Source organism: Rhea pennata, chromosome 7, assembly GCF_028389875.1.
Source record: "Rhea pennata isolate bPtePen1 chromosome 7, bPtePen1.pri, whole genome shotgun sequence".
In the NCBI taxonomy this organism is placed as follows: Eukaryota; Metazoa; Chordata; class Aves; order Rheiformes; family Rheidae; genus Rhea; species Rhea pennata.
This window is the reverse complement of record NC_084669.1, coordinates 552873-576172: the sequence shown is the minus strand read 5'-3', so window position 1 is coordinate 576172 and position 23300 is coordinate 552873. Positions and strand designations below refer to the sequence as shown.

Here is a 23300-nt window from a genome sequence, read left to right as displayed (position 1 = left end):
AAACTGTACTTGCTTTATTGGTTATCATTGTGCCTAAATTCTGAGATGTCTCTATTTAAATGAACTTTTTGGAACAAAAGAATTTATTCCAAATTATGTAAATTCAACAGTGTAGTCCTCTTGATTCACTAGCATTCAGTCATCCAGCTGAACTAAACTGTTTCTTAAGTAGCAGGTTCTTGCCGTCTCTCTTCAAATGATGGAAAAGAATATTTTTTTTTCAGTGTCCAGAAAACTTGGTTAATTCTATTTATTTCATTTTAAGAGGAACAGTGACTTTACCAGACCAGACTAATTCCTGCTTGCTTAGTTTATGCAAACTTTATTCTTAATCTTGATGAGCGTCTCCATGGAAATCAGGTGAGAGAGATATTGTCTGTAATTGTCTGAGAAAAGAAAAATGCAGCCAGCAGATCAAAGCCGTGATAAGTGGGACCCGTATTCCCTGTTCTTCTATGATCTGGTAAAGAAAACTGTTCTTTCTTTCTCTAATCTGGGGTTATTCATGACCCCCAGTAACACTGCTTTCTGCTGATGCTTCAGGAAAGGAGAAGCATCCTAGTCTGCACATGGTACTAAGAAGTGAAGTTTGCAGCAATGGAACATCAGCAGCCTGGGATATTCCTGCAGTGAAGTGATCCAATTTGAGGATGGAGTTGGGGAAGAAATGCAGTCGTGAGGCCCAAGTGCCTGGAGGGGGGCAGTGTGCTCCTCTCGGGAGAAGAGCAAGCCAGTGCAGTCGGGTGGCATCAGAAGGAAAGTGTCTCCTTGCAGCAGGCTCTGTCACCTAAGTGGTTGTGTTAAAATTCTTAAGAGAAACGTGACTGAGAGAATTCCTTCAGCTTCCCTCTGTGCTGTCCTGGGTAATGGTTGCTAAAGTCCTTCTCAGTAACACTACCCTAGAACTCCTCCTTTGTTTGGGGAAAGGTATTTTCTCGAAGCTGGAAGGAGAAAAGATGGCTAGCAAGGGAGGGGACTGTAGCATCCTAAGCTAAAACTAGCTAGTGTTTGGTCTGTGATGGTGAAACACTCTTTTGATGGCACATTCTCTAGATAAGCAGTATTTCTGGAAAGCCAAGATAGTGAGCATTGTCCATTCTGGGATGGTGCTTCAGGGTAAATATTTGTTGAAGTACTGTGTTAGCATAATATCCCTGGTGTCAGGCCAGCAGCACAACTTCTGGTGCAGAAACCCAGACATGAGTCATGATGATGAGTTTCAGTGTTTCAGAGGATTTGCTTTTGCTAATACCTGTGCAAGACTTTGCTAGCCTGTAATGAAACTTGGCAGTGGACACTAATATATTTTCATTTGTAATCTTGGTATTCTGAAGTAATGGCATATTCCCTATTTGAACAAATAAAGATCCTATATACAAAGGCCAATGGGAGAGGAGCAACATTGTGCACTGGTAAAACTCTGGTTTGAAACTGGAAATTATATACATACAAGTCAAGTTCACATGTTGACTGAGAAGCCGAAAAATGAGACATGCAAGTACAGTATAAAAAAAGGAAGTTAAATAGCTTCCAAAAGTCTCTCCTCCTGGCTTTACTAGCCTGCTGATAGTGAGTTGCAAAGAGTTTATCGAAATAGAGATTTTGATCTGTTGTTCTCTGTGCCTTTTCTGGAAGAAGAGTAGGTCACTTTTCATAAATTTTAAATGATGTTGGGTTTTTTTTTTTTTCAGTGACAGAATTGGCTGCCTTATTTAACACACAGAGCGAAAATGTTGCCTTATTAGTATGTGGAAGTCTGTTTTTTAAGAAAATAGCATGTTTGTTATGCATAGTTTTCCCCGAGAAGCATCTTTCAAACATTCTGACTCTATCTCTTTCCTTCCCTGTCCTTTTCACGCTATTTTAGATCTGGATTGTTTTGTCTTCCGTCTTCCCTTCCAAAGCAAGAGGAGCCTCCTGCTAACGCTTGCACTAACTGGACTCCTGACAGCCAGGATCCTGTGCAGGGTGAGACTGAGTCACAGCCTGCTGTTGAAAAGCCTCCCAAAGGAAACAGCGATGAGCAAGTACCGCCCCTTCTGCCTCCCCCACTGCCCGGCAACCTTCCTCCTTACCCTCCTTATTTTGAGGGAGCTCCTTTTCCTCGTCCACTGTGGCTTCGGCATACGTATAACCAATGGGTTCCTCAGCCACCACCACGGACTATAAAGAGGACAAGGAGACGTTTGTCACGGAATAGAGACCCAGGAAGGCTTATCATGAGCACTATCAGACTAAGACCAAGACAGGTGCTCTGTGAAAAGTGTAAAAACACTCTGAACCCCGAGGATGCAAACACAGCTAGGCAAAATGCTAAAACAAGGAGGAAGCTGAGCATTCAGGACAAAGAGCAAAAAAAGCACAGTGACTCTGACTACGCTGAGAAAAGAAACAAAAGAGAAAAGAGAGAGGAAGACAAGTTTTCTGGGGAACTCGTACATCGAACACCAGTTATAAAAATATCCTACAGTACTCCACAAGGGAAAGGTGAAGTTGTAAAAATTCCTTCCCGGGTTCATGGTTCAGTTAAACCATTTTGTTCACAGCGAATATTGCAAAACGGAGAGGAGGACCAAGAAGAGACTAGAGACTCTGAACGATGTCGAGAAACCAAATGTTTAATGGACAAGTCAGCAGGCAGCCAGCTTGCTTCCATTCCAAAGCTGAAGCTCACACGGCCTGTGCATTCCAGTGCAGATGTTCCACCTCCAAAGATCCGACTGAAGCCCCATCGAATAAATGATGGTCAGAGTGTTTCAATTTATAAAGCAGAACTTATTGATGAGATAAATGTCCTTCAGAACAGCAGAGAGTCCAATCCTGGTGCATTCTACAATGATGAATCTACAGACAGAAACTTAGCTGAGATATCTTCAGGGAGTTCAGGTGAAGATGATGACTTTAAAAGATTTCCCCAGGGTAAAGATGGACATGATAACTTGGCTTTCCTTATGAATTATCGTAAAAGAAAAGCAGATTCTTCTAGTTTATCCGTGTGTAGTAATGACAGTCTAGATGAATCGAAGTCTTCTAGTTCAGAAGTAACATCACCAGAAATGTGTGACTTTATGCCTGGTGATGATGCATCTGTCTCTTCATCTTCAAAAGATGAGCGTAAAATTGTGCCACCATTAACAGTTAGACTACATACGCAAAGTGTGTCTAAATGTGTCACTGAAGATGGAAGAACTGTTTCGGTGGGGGATATTGTTTGGGGTAAAATTCATGGTTTTCCATGGTGGCCAGCACGTGTTCTTGACATAAACCTTAGCCAGAAGGAAAATGGAGAACCTTCATGGCGAGAAGCTAAAGTATCATGGTTTGGTTCTCCAACGACTTCGTTGTTGTCTGTTTCAAAACTCTCTCCTTTCTCTGAATTTTTCAAACTGAGATTTAATCGCAAGAAGAAAGGGCTATATCGGAAAGCTATCACAGAAGCTGCAAAGGCAGTAGAGCATCTGACTCCAGAAATAAGAGATCTCTTAACACAGTTTGAAACATAACTTTGCCTCCTGTATCAGGTGAGTGCTTGCTGGACTAATGCTTCCCATGGAATACGTTTTTTTGTGTTTTAGCCTGCATTCACTATTTGTATTTTTTTCCCCCTTAAAAACTGGGGTTGACACTTGTTAAATGCACGCGTGTTAGTTGGTAATGGTGATTTCATAGGTGATAATTGTCTGTAGTTTGGAACTTTGGGAACATGGGAAGACCCATGGGAATTGGAGCCCCAGATCCCCTAAGGGACCACAAAGTAATTAATACGGAGGACAGAAGTGCTGCTGGGCAAATCCACTGGAAGGTGTTTCCTATAGGTTCCCTGCTTGAAGAGCTAATAAAATTGTAGTCATGTATTAGAGCCATTTATAGCTAGGATATGGTGAGTATTGATGATGCTTCATTTAGGCTAAAACTAATCCCTTGTGGTTGGAGATCTAAAAGCTCAACACCTTTGATTTCTTTGAACTGTGTTTCAGTTCAAAGAATTAAAACTTTTCTTGGAACTGAGATTGTATTTATCATAATTAGGTACCGATACTGAGCAGTTAACAATTAGAAATGCCCTCAGAGGCACTTGTCTCCCCTGTAATTGCATGGTTTCTTGTGAAGACTTTTTTAAAGACTCTTCAAAATGAATGTACCAAAAACCGTCTTTGACCACTGAATGATATTTGAACTTTCTCACTGCACCTGGGGAAAAAACTGCATCTGAAAGGGTGGGGCTTTGCCAAGGTATAGCCTAGATCATCAAAAGCAATTCTCTTAGGGTTCACAGGCAGCAGGAGGTGGGAACATCACCACAGGAGCAGATTATTGGTAATACCTCTACAAATATTTTGCTTTTGCTGGTTGCAAGTATGGAAGGGTGGAGAGTTGGGAAATTTGCACTATTTGTCACTTCAAATGGTGAAAAAAATTGTCCAGGATGAGTATTTTCTGCCTAAATATAAAAGATGTATATTTATGCAAATAGCATTGCCATCTGCAGTTCCAGTTGATGCTTCCTACTATACTGCTTTCAATGAAGAGTTCCCCATGGAGAAAGCTCCCATCAACTTGAATAAGACCTAGGCTTGTTTGGCAACCTTCCAGTAGCAGCTGTCATTGTAAACAAGACTTCATCTGTGATACTGTTAAACGAGAGAATGGATTAACTATGAAAACCATAACTAACCATTATGAAAAGTTTTGCTAATGAAAGTCTTGCTTTATACACTGTATCCTGCAGCGACGTGCTGGCTCATTATGTTGTCCCCTAATACTTTCCACTTTTTTAATGCTGGGAAGGCTATATGTACACAAGCTAGTGCTGCTCCTGCTGTGGACCTGTCTATTCTGCGTATTTCTTGTTGAAGGCTTTATTAAATCACAAGGATTTGGGGGCTGGCACAGTTGGTGTCTGATCTGTAGACACAGAGCAGAGGGGGCATAAAGAGGTCTGTAAACTGAGGGAAAGAAGAAAATGCTGAGAATGGTAAGAAAATTACAGGAGCACCTGGATTAAGGCCAGATCTTTCCTCTTTTCCATACTTGTCAAGCAAATCTCTCTGTGTATTTATGGGTGTATAGATATATTTAACTGGGTGTCACCATTTTACTGGCCTCTTTCAGTTGCCTTCCCAAGGATGATTCTCTGCTTTAAGTATCTGAGGTGAGCTGCCAACCCGGTCCACCTGGCTGCCTCTCAGAGATTACACAGTGACTGTATAAACAGCTGCAGTTACTCAAAAGAAAACTGGGAAAGAAGAACAAGACAGCTTTCCACATTCTGCATGTGTCACATTTACTCAGTTTCCCTATGAGAGCAGCATGCCTAGTATTTTGGTGCATGCCACTTACAAAACAACTCACTGTTGCTGAGACCTGCCCTATATCTAATTCTCTCCATTCAAGGGAATTTAATTTTGCTGTTTTCCTTGAATTTTCTTAAGGTAAAACTGAAACATTTCTATCAGTTGCTAATTGACTGTTCTTTCCTGAAGGGTATAACTTTAGTTCTCACTGATGTTTGCAATTCCTTAGTCCTAGAACCATGATGACACTGAAGTTGCAATTAAATATCTGAAGGGTTTGAGGCCTTTTATAGGCAGTACAACTTTATATCAATTACAGTAGTTTCTAAGAGTAGGCTTCTCACTGTTAACATTGCGCTTTGCTGCTGTGAAATCCGCTGTGCTGTGAGTTCAACAGCAGCTGCACAAAGGCCTGTCACTGTTAACAAACAGAATAAGCAAGAGCCCAGGAGATGCATGTAGCACTTTGTTAATGCTGCTTGTGTTAATCCTAGGCATGTCAAAATTGAGTAACTGTTGACACTTTCTACTGTGAATCTTTGTAACTGACTTCTGGCATATGATACTCTTTTCCAAAAGAGGTAGGGTAATTACTGGAAAAAAAAATTAACAATTCAGATAATTTATGAATATGTAAAGCTAGAAATAACTGGATTTTTAAAAGAATGCTTTTTTTTGGTTGGAAGAGGTGTTATGATCATTCTAGGGACAAAATAATAAAAATCCATACTTTTTTGCAAGGAGAAGACCCTCTGTCATTCACGGGCTACTAAAATAAGTTTTCTCAAAAAAGAACAGGCAGACTGGCAACCTGTGAAAATCACATTCATAAGACACTCTTGGTTTAGAGTATAGTCAAGAGAAAAACGCCCACTAAGCATGTTCTCATGCTGCTTTGTAGCTTCTATTTTTATATCTCATGTATAGAGTGCCTCTGTGCATGTATACCACAGCTCTGATACTGTTTTGTGCTTCAGAGATATCTTACGTCTTTTGTGCTGTCACTAAATATTACATAAATTCTTCTTATTGTGGGATATCTGTCTAGTTTTGAAGCACTAGGTATTAGCTCATCTCTGTCCTTTTTGTTTTTATGATTAAGACCTTTATAGTTAACAAAGTAGCTGACCAGACTCAAAACTCTGGGAATGTCAGCACAGTCAGTGATCGTGTTACTCAGCCCTCTCAACCTAACCTGCTGTTTGTGCCTGCTTTTTGCAGAAGCCTGTGCGCTGTCAGAAATTGTGTCCTGAAGAGCAGTGAGAGCCAGGATGTGGCCTAATCTCTTCTCAAGGCTGTCTGAAATGGCAAAACGTGAGGAAACAGTTGCTTCTAGCTCCATCTGCAAGGATGTTTGCCTGTATCTTAAGGAAAGCCTTTAAATGCACTTAGAAGTCCAAGTGGGGCTATAGCTGAGCTGCTCTTGGCAAGGCTCATACTTTGCAGCAGTTCTTTGTTCCCTTTCAAATTACTTAGGTAGAACTAGCTGGGATTAAAAGATTGTGTTTACTTTTCTTTGAGATAATTTAAGTTGTTCACTTCCCTCACCTACTGTCGCCAGTTTGTGCTGCTAAAAGATGCCAGCTTGGCTGAAAAGCTGGGTGGGGAGGGGAAGGGAAAAAGAGTTGGTGTATCAAAGAAATCTTCATGGTAGAAGCAAGTCGCGCAGTTCTAGCACACTCTCATGCATGTCTCAGGATAGGTTCTAGCAGTACATTTTTCTGCTGAGATTTAGCCAAGACTAAACATGCAGCTGCTTGCTTCATCCTCGCTGTTATCCTCTGTCCTGCAGGCGACTAGCTGCAGCTTCCCCTCTCAAAAGGAAAGGGGAAGCATGCAGTCCTCCCAAAAGTCTCTGCAACCTTCAGGGGAAGATGGGATGCCCTTTATTCCTCTTACAAGATAAAAAATTAAAACAGGTATGAGCATTTGAAGCTCTCAGGGAGGGTTTTTCAGATCTGTGATTTAACTCCACTTCTCCAGCTCCGCTGAACTGCCCAGCTCAGCAGCATTTCCAGCTTTGGGAGCAGGTGGGTGCTGGGTTACTTTCATGGGAGAAGCTGACTCAGAGAAGGAAGGAAGTGAGCCAGCCTGCCTTGTGTTGCAGAGCAGTCCTCAACAATGGACAACCTCCGTTCTTTTTGTTCTTTTATTAAAGTGCAGCAAAAACAAAGTGGGACTAGCTGCTGAAAGTTTAAACTGTTAGGTTTTTTTAAGCTGAATGCCTGGCCAGTCTGAGAGATGATTTACTGTACCTGAACTTTATTCAACAGCTGAAAAATGCACAAATAGAACTCTTTTAACTACTAAACAGGTTACTTGTGAGAGTTGAGCTCTTGAGGTAGTTATAACTCTGAACTGTTACTTGGGAGAAGCTGTGCCTAAAATTCAGAGTCGTCATAGTTTCCCCGGGTTTGAGTATCAGTATCTAATGAGTGCTGTTTGCCTGGAGTGGTACCAAGCTGCTGATGCTGAAGAGCTGGTTGTGCGTGCAGCTGAGCAGTCATCATGCTTTCAGAAGAGGGGAAGGTCTCTCTCCCCTTCCTGTCTCGCCTCCCAGCTGCATGATCTCTTTTGCTCCCTCCTTTGTGCCAGATGTGTTCATCATAAATCTGTTAACAGATTTAACTCACTGACCTGCCAGAAACTACCTGGAATTTTGTTTGTGCCCCGGTCTCTTTTCTGGATTAGCTTTGTGTTGGTTTAGTGAGACAACTGGCTTGCAGGACAGGCTCTGAAATGAGGTGAGCCACAAGAACATGTGGCCTACAGGAAAGATGCGAGTAAAGAGAAGTGTAAGACCTTCCCCTTTCAAAAGCAGCAGGTTGAAATTGCCACGTGTATACTTTATGGATAACTACCATGTGGTGCAGTGATGCTCTTCCTTCCACATCTTAAAGATGTTTTTCTTTTCCCCTTGTTCTTGTGGTATCCTGCCCCTTCCCCTTAGGTCTCCATATGTCACTGTTCATGAGGCCATGCTGTGGACTAGATCAGTGCTGTGCTTGGGCTCTTAACTTACTATCTTTAACCCATTTGTGGCATTTTTGTTTCTAGAATGGCTTTTAAATGTCTTCCCGTGTATGTCTGCAGTTGCAGCAGAGGGGAGGAATGGGCACAGAAGCCAGCTTTTTAGGGAGGGTGTGGGAACATGTATTGTGTAATGATGCCCACAGACTGGGAAGTTGTTTCAGCTCATCAGAGGAGTTTTCTGAGAACTTGAGCTATTGCCATGCTATGTGGATGCAGAAGCAGCTTGTTTCTCAGCAGGGGTGGTAGGTCCATGCATGCGACCAGGGCCAGTCCATGTGGCCTGCTGGTGCTTCAGCTCCCCAGCTTGGTCTGTGGGCTCCATAGTTGACTTTTTCTTGAACACGAGAATCTCCACATGCTATTGCATATTGTCGTCTCTTCACTTCCACGATAACTTCAAATTTAAACTTCAAGCTCTGTAAATGTGAAGTTTGCTGAGTTAAGTGACTTTTCTTCCAGTACCTTTCCAGGTGCCAATAACCTCTGCTTACTGCTTGCTAGTTTTATAACAAACAGGTTTGCTGACATATCCTTGGTGTTAAATTTAGCCACCCAAGAGACGCAGTCCAACAGGTATATGATGCAGTGTACTGAGCATGCTTCTAGTCTGGAGCAACCAGCTGCACGGACTGGATCCTGCCCTTCTGGTCTTCTGGATCACATGTGGTTTGGAGAAGAAATGGCTCATGGGGCCACTGTTCTGGTCTGCCTCGTGGGCTGCAGCGTAACACAAAGGGGAATGGGGGAAGAGATGCATGCGTCCTATGGCTTCCCTGTGTCAGCTCCAGGGAGAGCACCACGCAGGTGGGACTGGGGCTTTAAAAAAAACATATTTAACTCTGACTCTTATGTGTGTTAGTCTGTAGTGGAACGGGTGCCTCCAAAGTACTGCAGAATTTACTCAGTCTGCTAAGTCGGGTCTCTGGTTTTGCTTTGTGATCCTCCTGAGTGGTTTCTCATGGCAGATTGTTCTTCTCCCTTCGCTGTTCCCAGCCCACTTGCACAATAAAGCTTTTTATAAAATTCCTTGTAAAATTTCATGTACATCTCTGCATGAAACAACTTACTATATGTATATTCATTTGCTTTCTCACTCTCTAGAGTCTTTTATTTCCCTCCCTTTAGTCCCTCCTCCCCCACCCTCAAGCTGTGGCTGTAATACCATTAAACTTTAAAATACTTGCTTTTTGAAGGTTTTAATTTTATTGCTATTAGCTTAATATAGCCTCAGTATCTGTATATTTAGCAATTCATCACAAAAGCACAGTGCTACTGTGTACAGCAAAATCAAAGCTTATTGCATACTTGCTATATTTAGTAAGTTCTAATGTAAAATTTGGAACATTGGGTTATGATTTCACATTCAGAGATGTTAGGGCTTTGTGTGTGCATGTAGCTAGTATTGCTTGCCAACAGTTTATGAAGCTACATAAATCACTTCTTTTTTTTTTCCTTTACCTCTTCTCTTTTGCTCTGCTAGAGGCACTGAAAGGTTATATAACTTTGTGCTGATATAAAGTTGTGGTGGTGACTGATGTGATAGCTAACATTTTAAAAACACCTGCCTGATCGCATGAAATATTTCAACCCAAATGATGAATGCTTCAAAGATTTATTATTATTATTATTTTCTTTCTTGGCCTGATCTCTAGCTCATTCAGTCAACCAACACCAAGCATCAGACTTAATTACTGTTTTGCAAAGTCCTCCTGCAAGCAGCTTGGAGTCAGCATCTGTGCATACCAAATGCAAAGCAGGAGAGCAAGTCTAAAGGCAAACCTGTGCGCCCTGGCACTGGGTGTCTGGAGCTACATGTCTGTTTGGTATGCTGCTGATTTTCCTGTTTCCAAATGGTACTGAGTTTGGAGGCATCTAGGTCCCTGTCGCTTCTCCCTCTTTGTGCCATCTGTTGCCCCTCTTTCCCTGCACTGCTCCAAAATGAATGTTTTTGGAAATGCCAGTAGGGCGTACATTGTGCTATTTCTAACCGCACGCGAGCTGCGCAGTTGCCTGAGAACGCTATCTGCTTACGTGAGCTGTAACTTCAGCTGCTGAAGGAGATTTGTGTAAACTGAAGGGCTTCACAACTCTCCTCGGAAGAACAGCAAGCTGCTTTTCCCTGGCCTGCGGGTCCCAGAGCCCTGGCTGGCGCTTTGGCAGGCTGCTCCTTCTGCCGGCAGGGTTTGCCAGCTGTGAGACTGAGGAGCCCTGCAGAGAGGGGAGTCTCCCTGCAGTGTCCCTAGGGAGCCGGGGCCCCCGGGACGGCCCGTCCACGTTGCCCCTCGGGTGTGAGCTGGGAGCAGGGTCGCTGCGGCACTTCGGGGGCCGGGGGGTGAGGAGAGGGGCCGGGTCTGAGCAAAGCATCTGCAAATTGCTGCTTCGGCTGCAGCCGACAACGCTTGCACCAAGGGTAACTTCCTGAGAGATGTAAGAAAGGAATTTCTGCAGCTTTTCCTGAACTACCTTTAATTGTTTGGATTGTGAACTCGAATGGAGGTGCTTGAGACTTCACTTAGATTGCTCTTTGTCATAGTGAGCGCAGCCAGTTTGGCAAGGTGGGTCTTGGCGAGGGGGCCCGCCGAGGTGCGCTTTGCAGAGGGGTGCGCTGGTGGGCAGAAGGGGTGAAGCTCTTCCAGGAGGAGGCCTGGTGCCGCTCGGTGCCCTCCAAGAAGGCTCGGGCTTCGCTCTGCTTCTGTGGCAGTTACACAGATGTTTGCAGAGTGTTAAACACCCTCAGGTTGTGTATTAAAGACACTGCTTTGTGCCAAGAAGGAATAGAGGATTTGGGGGAACTTGGGGATAGTTCTGTGAGAGTAACAAATACTTTTCTCTGCAGGAGAGGAATGACCAAGGATTTTAGGCAATAACAGAGCATTGTTAATACCACATAAAGCTGCTTGGCACGTTAGGCTAGATGATGTGATGGGATGACACAATATTTTCCATGTTAATGCTCAGGCATGGAAGGTAAGCTGCTGACAAAAGTGCCGTCTAAGGCTTTGAACCTGAACGTTGATGTGAATAATCTTAAATATTGAAAAACTTGCAAACTGTTGTTTTCCAGCCTCCTCATGTTTTGATGTGTGTGTAAAAGCACCCGTGGCTGACACAGGGATCAACAGGAAGGGCGTCCCCTCCGCTCCGGAGCAGCAGGAGCGTGGGGTCCTGCCGCTGCCGGCGGAGCCCGTCCGGCTCGAGGGGGCGGGGGCGGCAGGAAGCCCTTGGCGCTCCGCTCCGTGGAGAGGCAGCTCGGGCCGCGGGTCCGCCCGCGGCCGGCCCCTCGGGCCGGCGTCGCCGTGAACGTGGCTCGCGTCGCCTCGGCCAACGCGCCAGAAACTCCCTGCAGCGTCCCGCGTCGGCCGCCTCGCGTTCGCTGTGTGGTCGTCTGTTCGGTCGCTGGGTAGGTGTGCCTTTCCGGAAGGCAGCGTGTTCCTTAATGGAGGCTTTTGTTTCTCCTCAAGTTCACCAATTTCTGAAGGAATTAATGCTTTTAAGTAACGTACCGCGTCCTGTTCAATCTGCATTCAGTTCTTGCTGTTGTAGGATCAGACAAACCTGTTTTCTTTACAAGGCATACTTCCTGCATGTCCTCTGCGGCTGAAGAAATGGATTGTAGCAAAATTACTAACTTAATTTGCGTTGTGAATGATGACATGCTCTGTTGTTATTCAAACCAGTATCTTGCACTTTTTCTTCAGTCGGAAAGGAACCCTTTCTAAAAGCAGAAAATCCTCAAACATGATACCAATTTTCCATAGAGATGCTTACAATAATGTAATTTAGTACTGGAAAACATACCTGGCAGCCTGTTTGAGTAAGCTGAATATTGATGTTTTGGGACTGGGTGATGGTTCTAATACCCTGTATCCGGCCCACATGAGGACTGAGCTGCAGCGGGTGCCTGGCTCCAGGCTGGTGTGATTCAGTAATCCTTGCTCAAGAAAAGAGGCTTGAAAGGCAAGGGCATCCTCCAAGCCCTGCAAGCAATGGGGCTGTTCTCCCTTTCCCACCAGCTCCTCAGGTTTTTTAGCGGGTGCCATCCTTGATACTAAGATCTCAAGGGAGCTGGTGGGCTCTGTCAGAAGTCCTCTGGTTTCCAGGTGGGACAGATTCTCTAGTCCTTGCACACCCGCTCCTTCTCTCCGCTGCCAGAAGATAGGACCGTTCTGTTCCTGGAGCTATCTGCTAGGCTGCTTGGCTGCCTCTTCCAGAATGGGGGGTGTCTGAAGGCAGAATGATTTGGTGGGGCTAAATTACAGTTTGCTGTTAATTACCAGCATTATGATTAGAAAAATTTCCTCCAGAATAAGCTACTCGTGGAGAAAATGAGCAGGCTTACTGTTGCCTTCGTTTCTTAAACTTCTGGTTAGCGTAAGGTAACCGATCTTCCTGGAGCTGGTGCCACTTGCAAGGGTGTGAAGGGAGAGCATTTTGGACCTGCAACTCTTGGGTGCCCTCGCTCCGGCGTTTTCCAGAGAAACCCTCTAAAGAGATTGAGAGTCCTGATGAGTACCAAGCCACCTACCCCGTGAAAATCGAGTCCCTCTAGGTGCTACAAAATCATGTCACTTCAAAAGCAAAATTAAGAAGCAGTAAGAACATTTATCCTAACTACTGCAATACTTATTTCCTTTTGGCTTTTAAGAGTCGGTTCAGTATCAGGTACCCACTAAAACAGGAAGTAAATTGTCTGAAAGAAGCAGTAAGAACATTTATCCTAACTACTGCAATACTTATTTCCTTTTGGCTTTTAAGAGTCGGTTCAGTATCAGGTACCCACTAAAACAGGAAGTAAATTGTCTGAAGCAGCAAAATGGTACTGAGCACCAACTTGTAGCAGAATACAGTGCCTGTCCAGGTATGTTTTTTTCCCCTTTTTTTTCTGGGCTCTTCAGTGCAGGAGCAAGTTGATGCACGAAGTAGGAATAAGCTAGACAAAAATGACCAGCACAACAAAATCTTAGGTTTTAATCCTGCTAAGGTGGCCCAGTAGTTCCATGAAAATCTGCAACCTGTATTATTTCAAAACATCTTCAAGTTGAGGACTTAGTCAACATCTTCCACCACTTGATTTTTTCGAGTGAGAAAAAATAACCTATTTCTATTCTCCAGGTAGTGATTTTTAGAAGGTGGCGGTAGACAGCTTTGCGGTAGAGCTTCCTGCTACTGTTCCTGCACTGGATCTTAGAGCTCAAGAATTGCACCATTTTGGGACCGGGATAGTATTTTGGTCTTCTGAATACCTGGTCTTTGGAGGTGGCTTTTAACTTCTGCATGACCTTTGAATCCTGAAAAGGCTAGAAATAACCCCGTTGGAAGAAAGCTGTGTGTTTGTCTGAGAAGCACAGTAACTATGTGGTGGTGGTGACTTTTTCCTTCTTTCCCTCAGACACATGTGCTTGTTTCTTGGTCTTCACCTTCAGTTAATCTGGTAATGTATATTCCTGGTGGTAGGGCAGCAGTTAGTACCTGTGAGCACAGTTGTTGTGTGCTTCATTCTCTGCAAACCCTGGCAAATTCAGGGCCTCATTTGATGTTACACCTGACCCCTTGCACCTGGGTACTTTCAGAAAAGCAAAGGGGCTCGGGGCACTGGCTGTGCCCTGGAGGAGGTGCCGGTGATGTGCTGCATGTGCCTGATTTGAAATGTGAAGGATGTGAAGGACCCTGGGTGGGTCTGCAGGGATGCTGTGAGGAGGATCCCCCTGTGCAAATCCAGGCAGGATGCAGTCACCTCAAAAGATAGCTCGGCCTTTTTTGCACTGTGCTGCGGCTGTTAAGTCTGAATTTGTGAATGGTTTTATTTAATCCAAAACAGCATTTTTTTTTTATTATGAATAAGCTCCTGCCTTCAGGAGAACTTTCTTGGCTCTGCTTTTGATGTACAGTTTAGCATAGAGGCTGCTAGATCGTGCCATTGTCCTGAATTACTCAATCCATTATGTATTCATTACTCATACGTGTATCAGGGCTGCAGTAATGTCCAGAATATAGCTTTTAAGCTGCTGCTCCATCTTTAGGCTTGTTTTTTTTTTAATAGAGCTGCAACTCTGAAGCTTCTCAGAGGCCAACTGAGTGGGTATGAACAACTGTCCCTGTGCTGCACATATTGAATGCTTGTTGAAAACTCCTGGGTCTGCTTAGTGGGTTACTTAAAATAGATACCTGAGCTCTTCTAAGAGGAGGCCTCTGCTCACTTACAGCTCAAGAATTTCACATTCAGTGTGTTTCTAGACTGAGGACAAATGCCTGTCAGTCAGTAATAGCACCAGAATTGTGAGCATCAACTGTTTTAAGAGGTTTGCAGTTTCACCAATCATACCAGCGTTTTGCTCTTTGAGAGTCTCTGATCTTTGCCTCAAAGCAGTTTCAGTTAGGATCTAGAAATCGGCCTGCTCTATGTCCTTGCAAAGGAAGGAGTATATTCACTTTAAGTGGAATACTTCATTGGAGAGATTATTTGGCATTGTGCTTCTGCTATGATAATTCTTTTCCCCAAGTACTACTAATATAAAAATCACAAAGAATAAAACTGCCCTGAACTTGGGCACTGAACTGAACTTGGTATTACCTCTGGAACAATGAAATACAGTTTTTCTGTTTAGCCCAAATATTCTCAAACTATAATCTCTCTAAAGGGGCAGACTTTTGCAAGAACCATTACCAAATCGTAAACCCCACAGTAAGGTTTTGTTAGATGGAAAATAAAGCGTGCAAGTGAGTTAGTTGTGTGCTCTTGAAAATCTCACTCTTCATCAGAAGGCAAATGAGTAGATTAATCTGCAAGGTTAAGTATCAATTTATACTCTGACTTTGGGTAATAGGCCTTGTCATGACGCATCTCAGTTACTTAGGAGCAGGATAATTCTGCTAATTATTGCTAGAGTTTATGAAATCTGATTGCAGTTCTCCTGTGGAATATAGCTTTCGGGGCTATATTTCGGGAATATAGCTAGTGGGTTAAATCTGTTTTTTGAAATCTTAAAGAGAAATGTATGGGCAAGACAGAAGATCATTCTGGACAGTGAGACTGAGCAAATCGGAGTAACTTTTAGATTCTGTGTGCTTACAAGGGATGTTGGTACATTTTCAGCAGCATTGGAAATGTGATCATCTTTCTGCTTTTGGTGCTAGCATTCTTAGTTTAATCATGTTTGGTCACAAGCCTCAACTGTAAGGGGTTTTTAAAGGTCTTTGATCTTTTGCTTCATAGCATTAATCCTGTTTGTCTGTCAGGAACACAGATTTGAGCCTGTGTTTCAGGCTCAGCCAATTTAAATGATTGGGCATGGACGTGTGTTAGGACCAGTCGTGCTTTTGATGTGATCCTAACAGAACTGTGTTTGAAATGTAGGGCAGTGATGCTTTTCAAGCATGAAGAGTGTTAATATAGGTCTCCTTGCCTGTTTTTCATTCATTTGTGTATCATTGAGTTGTCTTGTCTGTCATCTTTTCTGGCTCCTTTGCTTGATCTTGAAGACAAGTGGATGTTCCCTTTTTTCCACTCTCTTTTCAGGATTCCACTCTCTCTTAACTTGACGTACAGGGCCAAAGCAAATACATCTTGCATGCAGGGGTAGAAAAGAAGAAAAAAACTAAGTGGTACAGATAAGGACTTCTATCTATCTAAAGTTTTTGTTTTAACAGGCACACCTCTCTCCAGTAGGACTTCCTTTTCAAGCCTGTTCTCTACGCTTAGTTTTAGTGTGTGGTATTTCGTGAGAAATTCAGTCAAATGAGAAGAATGTAAGAGATCAAGCGTGGGTAACTTTATTACCTTTTGGTAGTTTTAATTTGGAGGATATTGTTTTGCGTTTTAATTTCTGAATTCAGAAGAATATCTTGCACCCTTGTCTGATTACCTAAAGATGCATCAGAAGTGGTCTGGTGCGTTTGGTTACTGTGATCGTAGCAAGACTGGCTTGCGAGGGGAGCATCATGGTGTCCTTGTGGGGCCCTTGCAGGCCACAAGTGAGAGAGACACTGGGGCCTCACGGAGACCAGGAGCTCTGCTGTGGCAGTGGGTTTCCCTGTGGGGCTAGGGATGAGGAGGAGTTGTGGGGTGAAGATGAGAGCGCCTGTGCTGAGCGGGGTTGTCGGAGGGGAAGGTGGCTCTTGCCACTGGAGTCAAAAGTGCAAAGGTGGCTTGGCTGCTATACCTCTTCACTTAAGACATGATTTGGGTACTGCAGCAGTACGTGATACCTTGAGCCAGTTGCAGGTTACTAAAAAACTTCTGTAAGGCTTGATCTCAAGAGGGAAACAAATCCTGTTTTACAGATTCTGTTTGAAAAGCAGAGGCAGAACTGAACAGATCTTCTTCATGTGGCAGTCTCTTTAGGGTCTTGTGGTAGATTACCTACAACACCCCACACTGAAAAGAGGCTTAAAAGTCTGCAAGCTAGAGACTGACAATTTCTTATTATTACCAATGATTTTGTTGTGCCTGTCTTGGAGAAAACTCCAGCTCTTTCTTTAGATCTGTTAACTTGATAAGTTTCTTCCAAAACTGTAGCTGCTGCTGTTTTTGGTCTGCTATGCAAGTTTAAAGCAGGAGAATTCCAGACTATATTTAGATGAAACCAAGGAGTGTGTGCCTCACAGCTAATATTGGTCGGTTCTGTGCTGCGTGCAGTAACCTCTCCTTCTTTCACTTTCTTCAAGGTAACAGAAGATAAGAGCACAGCTGTTCTCCTAGAGTGTCACGAAGTCTGTAAACATCCTGACATGCTCCTCAGGAGAACCTGGAGGTTGCCATGCACATGACAGGAGGACGAGTTTCCTTGTCAGATTGCACTGCTTATCATCTGTGAAAGGTGACAGGCACCTGGACGTGGAGTTAGGAGGCTCTTCTGGTGTGAGGCTGGCAGGAAAGTCTTAAGGATATTTTAATCTAGGATGAGAATTTGAGAAGTCATACAGCAATGAACTAGGAGAACAGCAAATACCACAACTTGGAATGTATTTATTACTTAAAAGTTAGCTATTGATAAAATCCCCCAAATTATTGCTGCTGCTTATTTTACTTACAGATTTCACACACCTGTTAATTTTAAAGCTACCAAACTTTTACTCAATACTGTACTCTGAGAAATGTAATTGGAGCAGGACATGCAATAGAATGAAGTCATTGTAGTGTCTTAAGTACAATGGACTCACTTTGTGTCTATTAAAACTTGGAAAATGTGCAACACATAACAATGTGGCTATCATTGCATATATTAAAGCTTTTTAATATCATTTACTTCAGAGCTGAGAGAATCAACATTTTCAAGTGTGCGAACAAGCAGTCAACCAGTAACTTAGATTGTTTTGTGTCCTAAATAAGTGCTTTCTTAAGTCACCTGCAATAGTGGGCAGTGCAGCCTTGACTCGATCACGCATTATGCATGGAGATGCGTAGAGATGGGTTATTAGCCTAATAGGGCCAACTGAAGAATGAATTAACATTTTCAACTAACTTTGCTGTTCACACCTTCTATTCCATGAGTGTATTGTAAGGCCTCTTGAAGGCAGGCGGTTGGATAGCAAGGGCCCTCATTTTACACATTGCCAGAAATGACTAACGATCTTTTTTAAAAACAACAACAACAACAAAAAAAGCTACAACTTTTGCTTCAAATTTAGAGTAAAAGTGTTTTATAAGCTAAAGTGGATTATCAACAAGCTTGTGGAACTGCATGACTTAAATTTTTCAGATTTGCATTAGTCTAGGTTTCCCTCGGCATCCCTCAATTTAGTGATACTTATTTGTGGTAATCTACTGCTTCTGAGGCTTGAGAGAAGAGCTCAGAGTTGTTCCTGTTAGGTAAAATGTTTTCTGCACGTGCCAAAAAATAGCTTCAAGCTAAAGATCATTACACAGATTCTGTTTCCTGTTTGTTCTTAAATCTGTTCTAGCAGACAGTGTAATGAAATACTGCCAGAGTGGAAGTAGTGGATAGGCAAGCATAGACGCTCATGTTTTCCTGGTTCCTGCTGGTTCATAACGTGGTCTTTTGAATGTTAGCAGAAGAGGTCAGAGCTTCCCTTTTCTATGTAACAACAACAAAGTTCAACAAAAGAGTCCAGCATGAAAAGAAATTCTGTTCAGTCTCCATAAAAGCATACAACCAGTCAAAGATGTTTCCCTTAAAACAGTTGGAGGACTGGTATAAAATATGCAAACTGAGATTCTGTGCTGAAATAGGACATCTGTCTCCCGAGACCAATTTTGGCTACCTCTGCAAATAAATGAATTTCCTATTTTCCAAAAATAGATGTGAAAAGGACAGCTGTATATAATGAGAGGAATGTGTTCCTGCACTTTGTATAAAGCCTTTATAAAGCAGTTTACCTGGGCATCTAATTTTCCCATCTCTAAAGCGGGCTGCTTAGCTGGCAAAGATATTCTTGTGCAGTGAGCTACTCCCACTCACGGGTAAAACAATTTTACCTTTCTCAGCTCCTGTCTGTCTGTGTGCAGGAGTTTCTTTATACGGGATTTTTTCTAGTATCTTCCTGAGCTAGACTTAAGGCCAGCTGATGGCTGTATGAGATAGTTCTACTTTTTGCTTGCACAGTCCTTTATCATAGGAAATAACCAGCCAAAACGTATTGCAAAGCCTTTTGGCTGTAGTATCACTGCAGTTAACTGAACGGAGTTAAAAGTAGCCTTCTGTTCATTTAATAAAAAAAAATATAAAAAAACACGCCTGCCCCACGTCCTCGGGTCAAGCACTCTGTTCCCATTGCTAGTGGAGTGCGAAGGGCTGCGTCTGCCTGGACGTGAAAAAGGCTGCTCTGTCGCTGAGAGAGCTGTCAAGAAAACAGGTGAGTAGTTGCTGCCGTCACGAGAAGGTTACGTCCCTGAAGTCCCAGGAATAGGCGAAAAACCAGCCGTCAGACCAGGCGGCTGGTCCCTGCTGGATGCGAGGGGGAGTGACGATGCTTCATCCGTAGTGCCGCTGCCCCTCTGGGCTCGCGACGTGCCGCAGGTGGAACGGGCGCGAAGGTAAGAGCGAGCGCGGCGTCCGCTCGCTGCCGCCGCGGAGCCCGGCGCGCGCCGTAGCGCGGGGGGAGCCCGCAGACTTCGGACTCTGCAGTGGGACCTCCGGGGCGCGCAGACCTGCTCTCCCAAGGGGTTCAGACCGTTCGGCAGAAACTCGCCTGTTCCCGATGAGGCCTTGGCACGTTGCCAGTCCCGCGAAATCGTAGCAGGAGCCGCGTTCTTCAGTGCTCGCGGGGCGCTGGCGGGTCCTGCGCGCGAGCAGCCCCTCCGGCCTTCCCGCACAGCTTGCTGCGTCCCGCCGCTGCCGGCAGACGCGGCCTCCGGGCTAACCGAGGCGGCGGAGGGCTGCCGGTGCCCGCGCCCGCAGCGCCGGCCCTGGAGGCGGCAAGCAGCGGCCCCGGCGAGAGGCGCGGGGCGGGCCGGCGGCGCCCGGCCCCGCGGGCTGCCGGCCCGCGCTCCTCGGCCGCGCGGGAGCTGGAGGGCTGGGCTCGCCTCGCCTCGCCTCGCCTCGCCGGGAAGCGCTGCTGGCGGGTTTGGGCGAGGCTTAACGGAACCATCGGGTAGTAAATCGCCTTTCTGCCTGAGCCGTCGGGCAGATAAATGGAAAGAAAATCTTGGCAAATGTGAAGGCATAAACCAAGAGCAGACTGATGCTTCGTTTCTTATCTGCATGAAAAAAAGTTACTGTAAAGTTCCTAAATTTTTTAATAATAAGAGGTTTTGAATAGCTTCCTGTACTCCTTCATTCCGTCCAGATAAACGCTCCACTGGGTTAAGAGCTAAATGGGAATTCTTCAGGAATAGTAACAGGAGCAGAGAGCTCTTCTTGGTGTTCCCCGTAGATTGGTTCTGTGCTAGCCCTGGAACATCACTAACCAGTGTTTGTGTTTTGGGAGATTTCCCGTTTCGTTCGGTATTTAGGGTTCCCATCCAGACACTTCTAAAACTTGCAAGTTCTTTTAGAAAGCGGTGCGGCTTTTGCAGTTTGCTGTGCGTGGTGGGAGTCGCGCGGTTTCGGAAGGAGAAACGTTATTTCATCGAATTGGAGAGTGAGCTTGGTTATCTCGGTTCAAAAACTAGGATGTTACCGAACCCGTTTCCTCCCATCCCTTCTAAGCCGCCAGGTTTCTCGGACGGCCCTGGGGGCCGCGCCGTTCCCGCCGCTCCGCGCCCGGCGCGGGGCCGTCGGGCTGGGAGCGCCTGCGGTCCCGCTCCGCCGAGGCCCGCGGGGGTGGCCCGCTGCCCTCCGCCACGGCCCGCGAAGCTGCCGGCCCTCCCCAAGCCTGGCGGATTTCTCATAATCTGACTTTGAAATTCCAGCGCTCTTTTTGGACCCAGTGTTGGGTAGGGGAAGATCTGAAACATGCCCGTTTCTGCACCGCGAGTGCCTGGCGACGCCACCAGTAGAGCTGGGAGGGCACCAGAGGCACAAATATCGTTATCAAACAGTTTTCAATAATAATTCTTGTATTATCGTCCTTTCTCCAAACGGTACTTGTTCATGCTTTCCACAGTTGAAGCTGGTAGCTACGAAAGACCTGAATTTTCCAGCAGCAGCAGAGGTTTGCTTGATGAATCATTGCAATTAATTAACCAATGTTAGACCTGCCGTGATTAAGCACCGCACTTCCCTCGCTAGCCTTTTTCTGCATCAAAAAGAGGCGATTTATTATTTTTGTTCTTCCGTGTCTCCTCCTTGATCCCTCGTGGTGGCTTACTAGGTTAATGCGAGGGATTCTGTAAAAAGACGGCGCTGTCCTACATGTCGCGCGAGCAGGTTCCCACGGCCAGACGTCGTCAGCTGCTAATAAACGCCGTCTGGCCCCGGCGGTTTCGCTTCTTGGTGTGGGAGTTGCACTGATTTCAAGCAGCGGGAGCGGGGCCTCCCTGTGCCCCCTCGCAGCGGGCACGGCGCCGCGGCCCTCCCTCCTGCCAGGACCTCTCGCGGGGTTGTGCCGCCCTCGCCGGGGGCGGCCCCGTCCCTACCTTGGATTCGCCCCTGTTTCAAGGTTGGACCGCTCTCCCCATCGCAGGCATCGTCAGCGTAATTAATGATTGTTTCCTCCTCCCCTGAGAGATACGGGGGATTAGTTACGATCGGCCGGTTAGGATCAGTTGCTTGCACAGTGGGCATGGAAGCCTGTTTCAGTTTATTTTTATCGTATGTGCTGGTCTGCTGTTCTGCGCCGTATCATTAGCATTTCCTTTTTTATGAACCACTGAGACCTCTTTGGGAAACTCGGAAAAGCGTTGTGCTTGCAAAAGCATTTTCTTGTGCAGAGTTTTGCTGTATTTTTTCCTTTGCTAAAAGTCACTAAACCTGGCTCTTGTTTTGCAATGCTGCCCGAGCATGCCGTCTCTCGCTGCAAAATTTGGACCTGCAGTTCAGGACTTGCATCCTCTGGGAATTTATGGGTGCCATAATCCTTCCCAACAGTATTTTGCATCTGTGGGGCACGCACTCACCAGGAGTCAAGCAAAATGATTAGGAGCTGATATATTAGCATATCCATCTTCTCTAATCCAGATAAACCTTATCGGCCCTGTCACCTTCTATTCAATGTTATGAAAAAAAAAAAAGGCTAATTAATCGAGGAGGGCCCAACGGGAAAGGAAAGCAATGCTTCATCTGAGCAAAATAAAGGCTGAAACGTTAAGAAGCCGGCTTTACTGGAAACAGGAAGGTTTGTTGGCTTATGGTAACTGAAGGTGCATAATGGTTTGGAGAAACTGTAAATAAAGAGGAGTGAGGTCATGCAGCGGGAACAAAATAAGAAACGCATTCTTGACCAGTTGTTTTCTTTCCTGTCTACAAAACGCGTCCTAACATTCACATCCTATATTCTTACTGGAAGAGCTGCCTCTCTGGTGCCGCTCTGTTCGAGGGCGAGATCCTGGAGCCCCGAGGAATGCCGCTGAGCAGCCTGAGCCGGCAAGCGTGCAAGCGCGCCGAGCCCGACCGCGTGGGGCAGGTATCCGGTGGTGCCTCGGAGGGGTCGGGGCGTTCGCGCGCTAACGCGCAGCTCAAGGCGGTGCTGGCGTTCTGGGCGGCGTGCCGCCGCTCGGCGAGAGCAGCTCGCGCCGCGGCGCCCAGCCTGCTCCCGCCGTCTCCTCGCTGTGCTCTTCGCAGCCAGCTCCTCTCTCCTCCTCCCAGAGAAGCGCGTCCCCTCCTTTCCCCGAGCCTGGCGGCCAGGCCGGGTGGTTCATCTGCAGCTTCTCTTCTCCCCCTTTTCGCTTTATGACGAAGCCGAGTGACTTACGGAGCGAACCGGCGGCCAGGGCGTCAGACCCGGGGCTCCTCTTCCCCGCCTCCGCTCCAGCCGCCTCCTCGGGAGGCCGGGGAAGGCGCCGCGGCCGCGGCCGGCAGCGCGGGGCGTTGGAGCGCGGGCGGGTTTGGCGCTCGGTGCCGGCGGGTTTGGTGCTCGGCGCTGCGTGCACGAGCGGGTTTGGCACGCGGTGCCGGCGGGTTTGGTGCCCGGCGCCGCGCGCACCAGCGGGTTTGGCACGCGGTGCTGCGCGCGCCGGTGCATTTGGCACGCATGAGCGGGTTTGGCACGCGGCGCCGGCGGGTTTGGTGCTTGGCGCTGCGTGCACCAGCAGGTTTGGCATGCAGCGCCGGCGGGTTTGGTGCTCGGCGCTGCGTGCACCAGCGGGTTTGCCATGCAGCGCCGGCGGGTTTGGTGCTCCCGCAGCACACGCCGAGGTGCTGACTTGCACCAAACGTTTTAGAGACCAGCCAACGCGGCAAGCCGTAGGAGACCTGAGAAACTTAATTGCTTTGAGCTGCGTGGCGGGAGAAGCGACGCGGCGGGGCCCGGCCCGGCCCGGCCGGCTGCCCCGCGGTCGCTGGGCGGGAGGTGACGCTCGAGCTCGCAGCCTCGTCGCCGGCGAGGAGCCGCCCGCCTGGCCGCCCCGGGCCCGGTCCCCGAGCCCAGCGGGGAAGGCGCGCGGGGAGAGCTCTCCGAGGAGAGCTTAAAACACCC

At 46.2% G+C, this 23300-nt stretch overlaps 1 protein-coding gene across 13 annotated transcripts in view; it reads left to right on the top strand.

Moving 5' to 3' along the window:
- The window catches only part of PWWP2B (PWWP domain containing 2B), a 60615-nt gene that overhangs the window by 6142 nt on the left and 31173 nt on the right, over nucleotides 1–23300 (top strand). Inside the window, exons 2-9 of one of the 13 annotated variants that reach the window (XR_009958904.1) lie at nucleotides 1868–3521; nucleotides 6516–6608; nucleotides 7087–7213; nucleotides 8876–9131; nucleotides 9980–10150; nucleotides 11164–11294; nucleotides 11392–11727; nucleotides 16992–17567. Coding sequence is in view for 5 of the 13 variants with exons in the window: in XM_062579678.1 (XP_062435662.1) it covers nucleotides 1868–3503 (1636 nt within the window). In the remaining 8 variants the exon portion in view is untranslated. The other 12 variants (XR_009958903.1, XR_009958906.1, XR_009958905.1 and 9 more) reach the window with 12 other exon arrangements.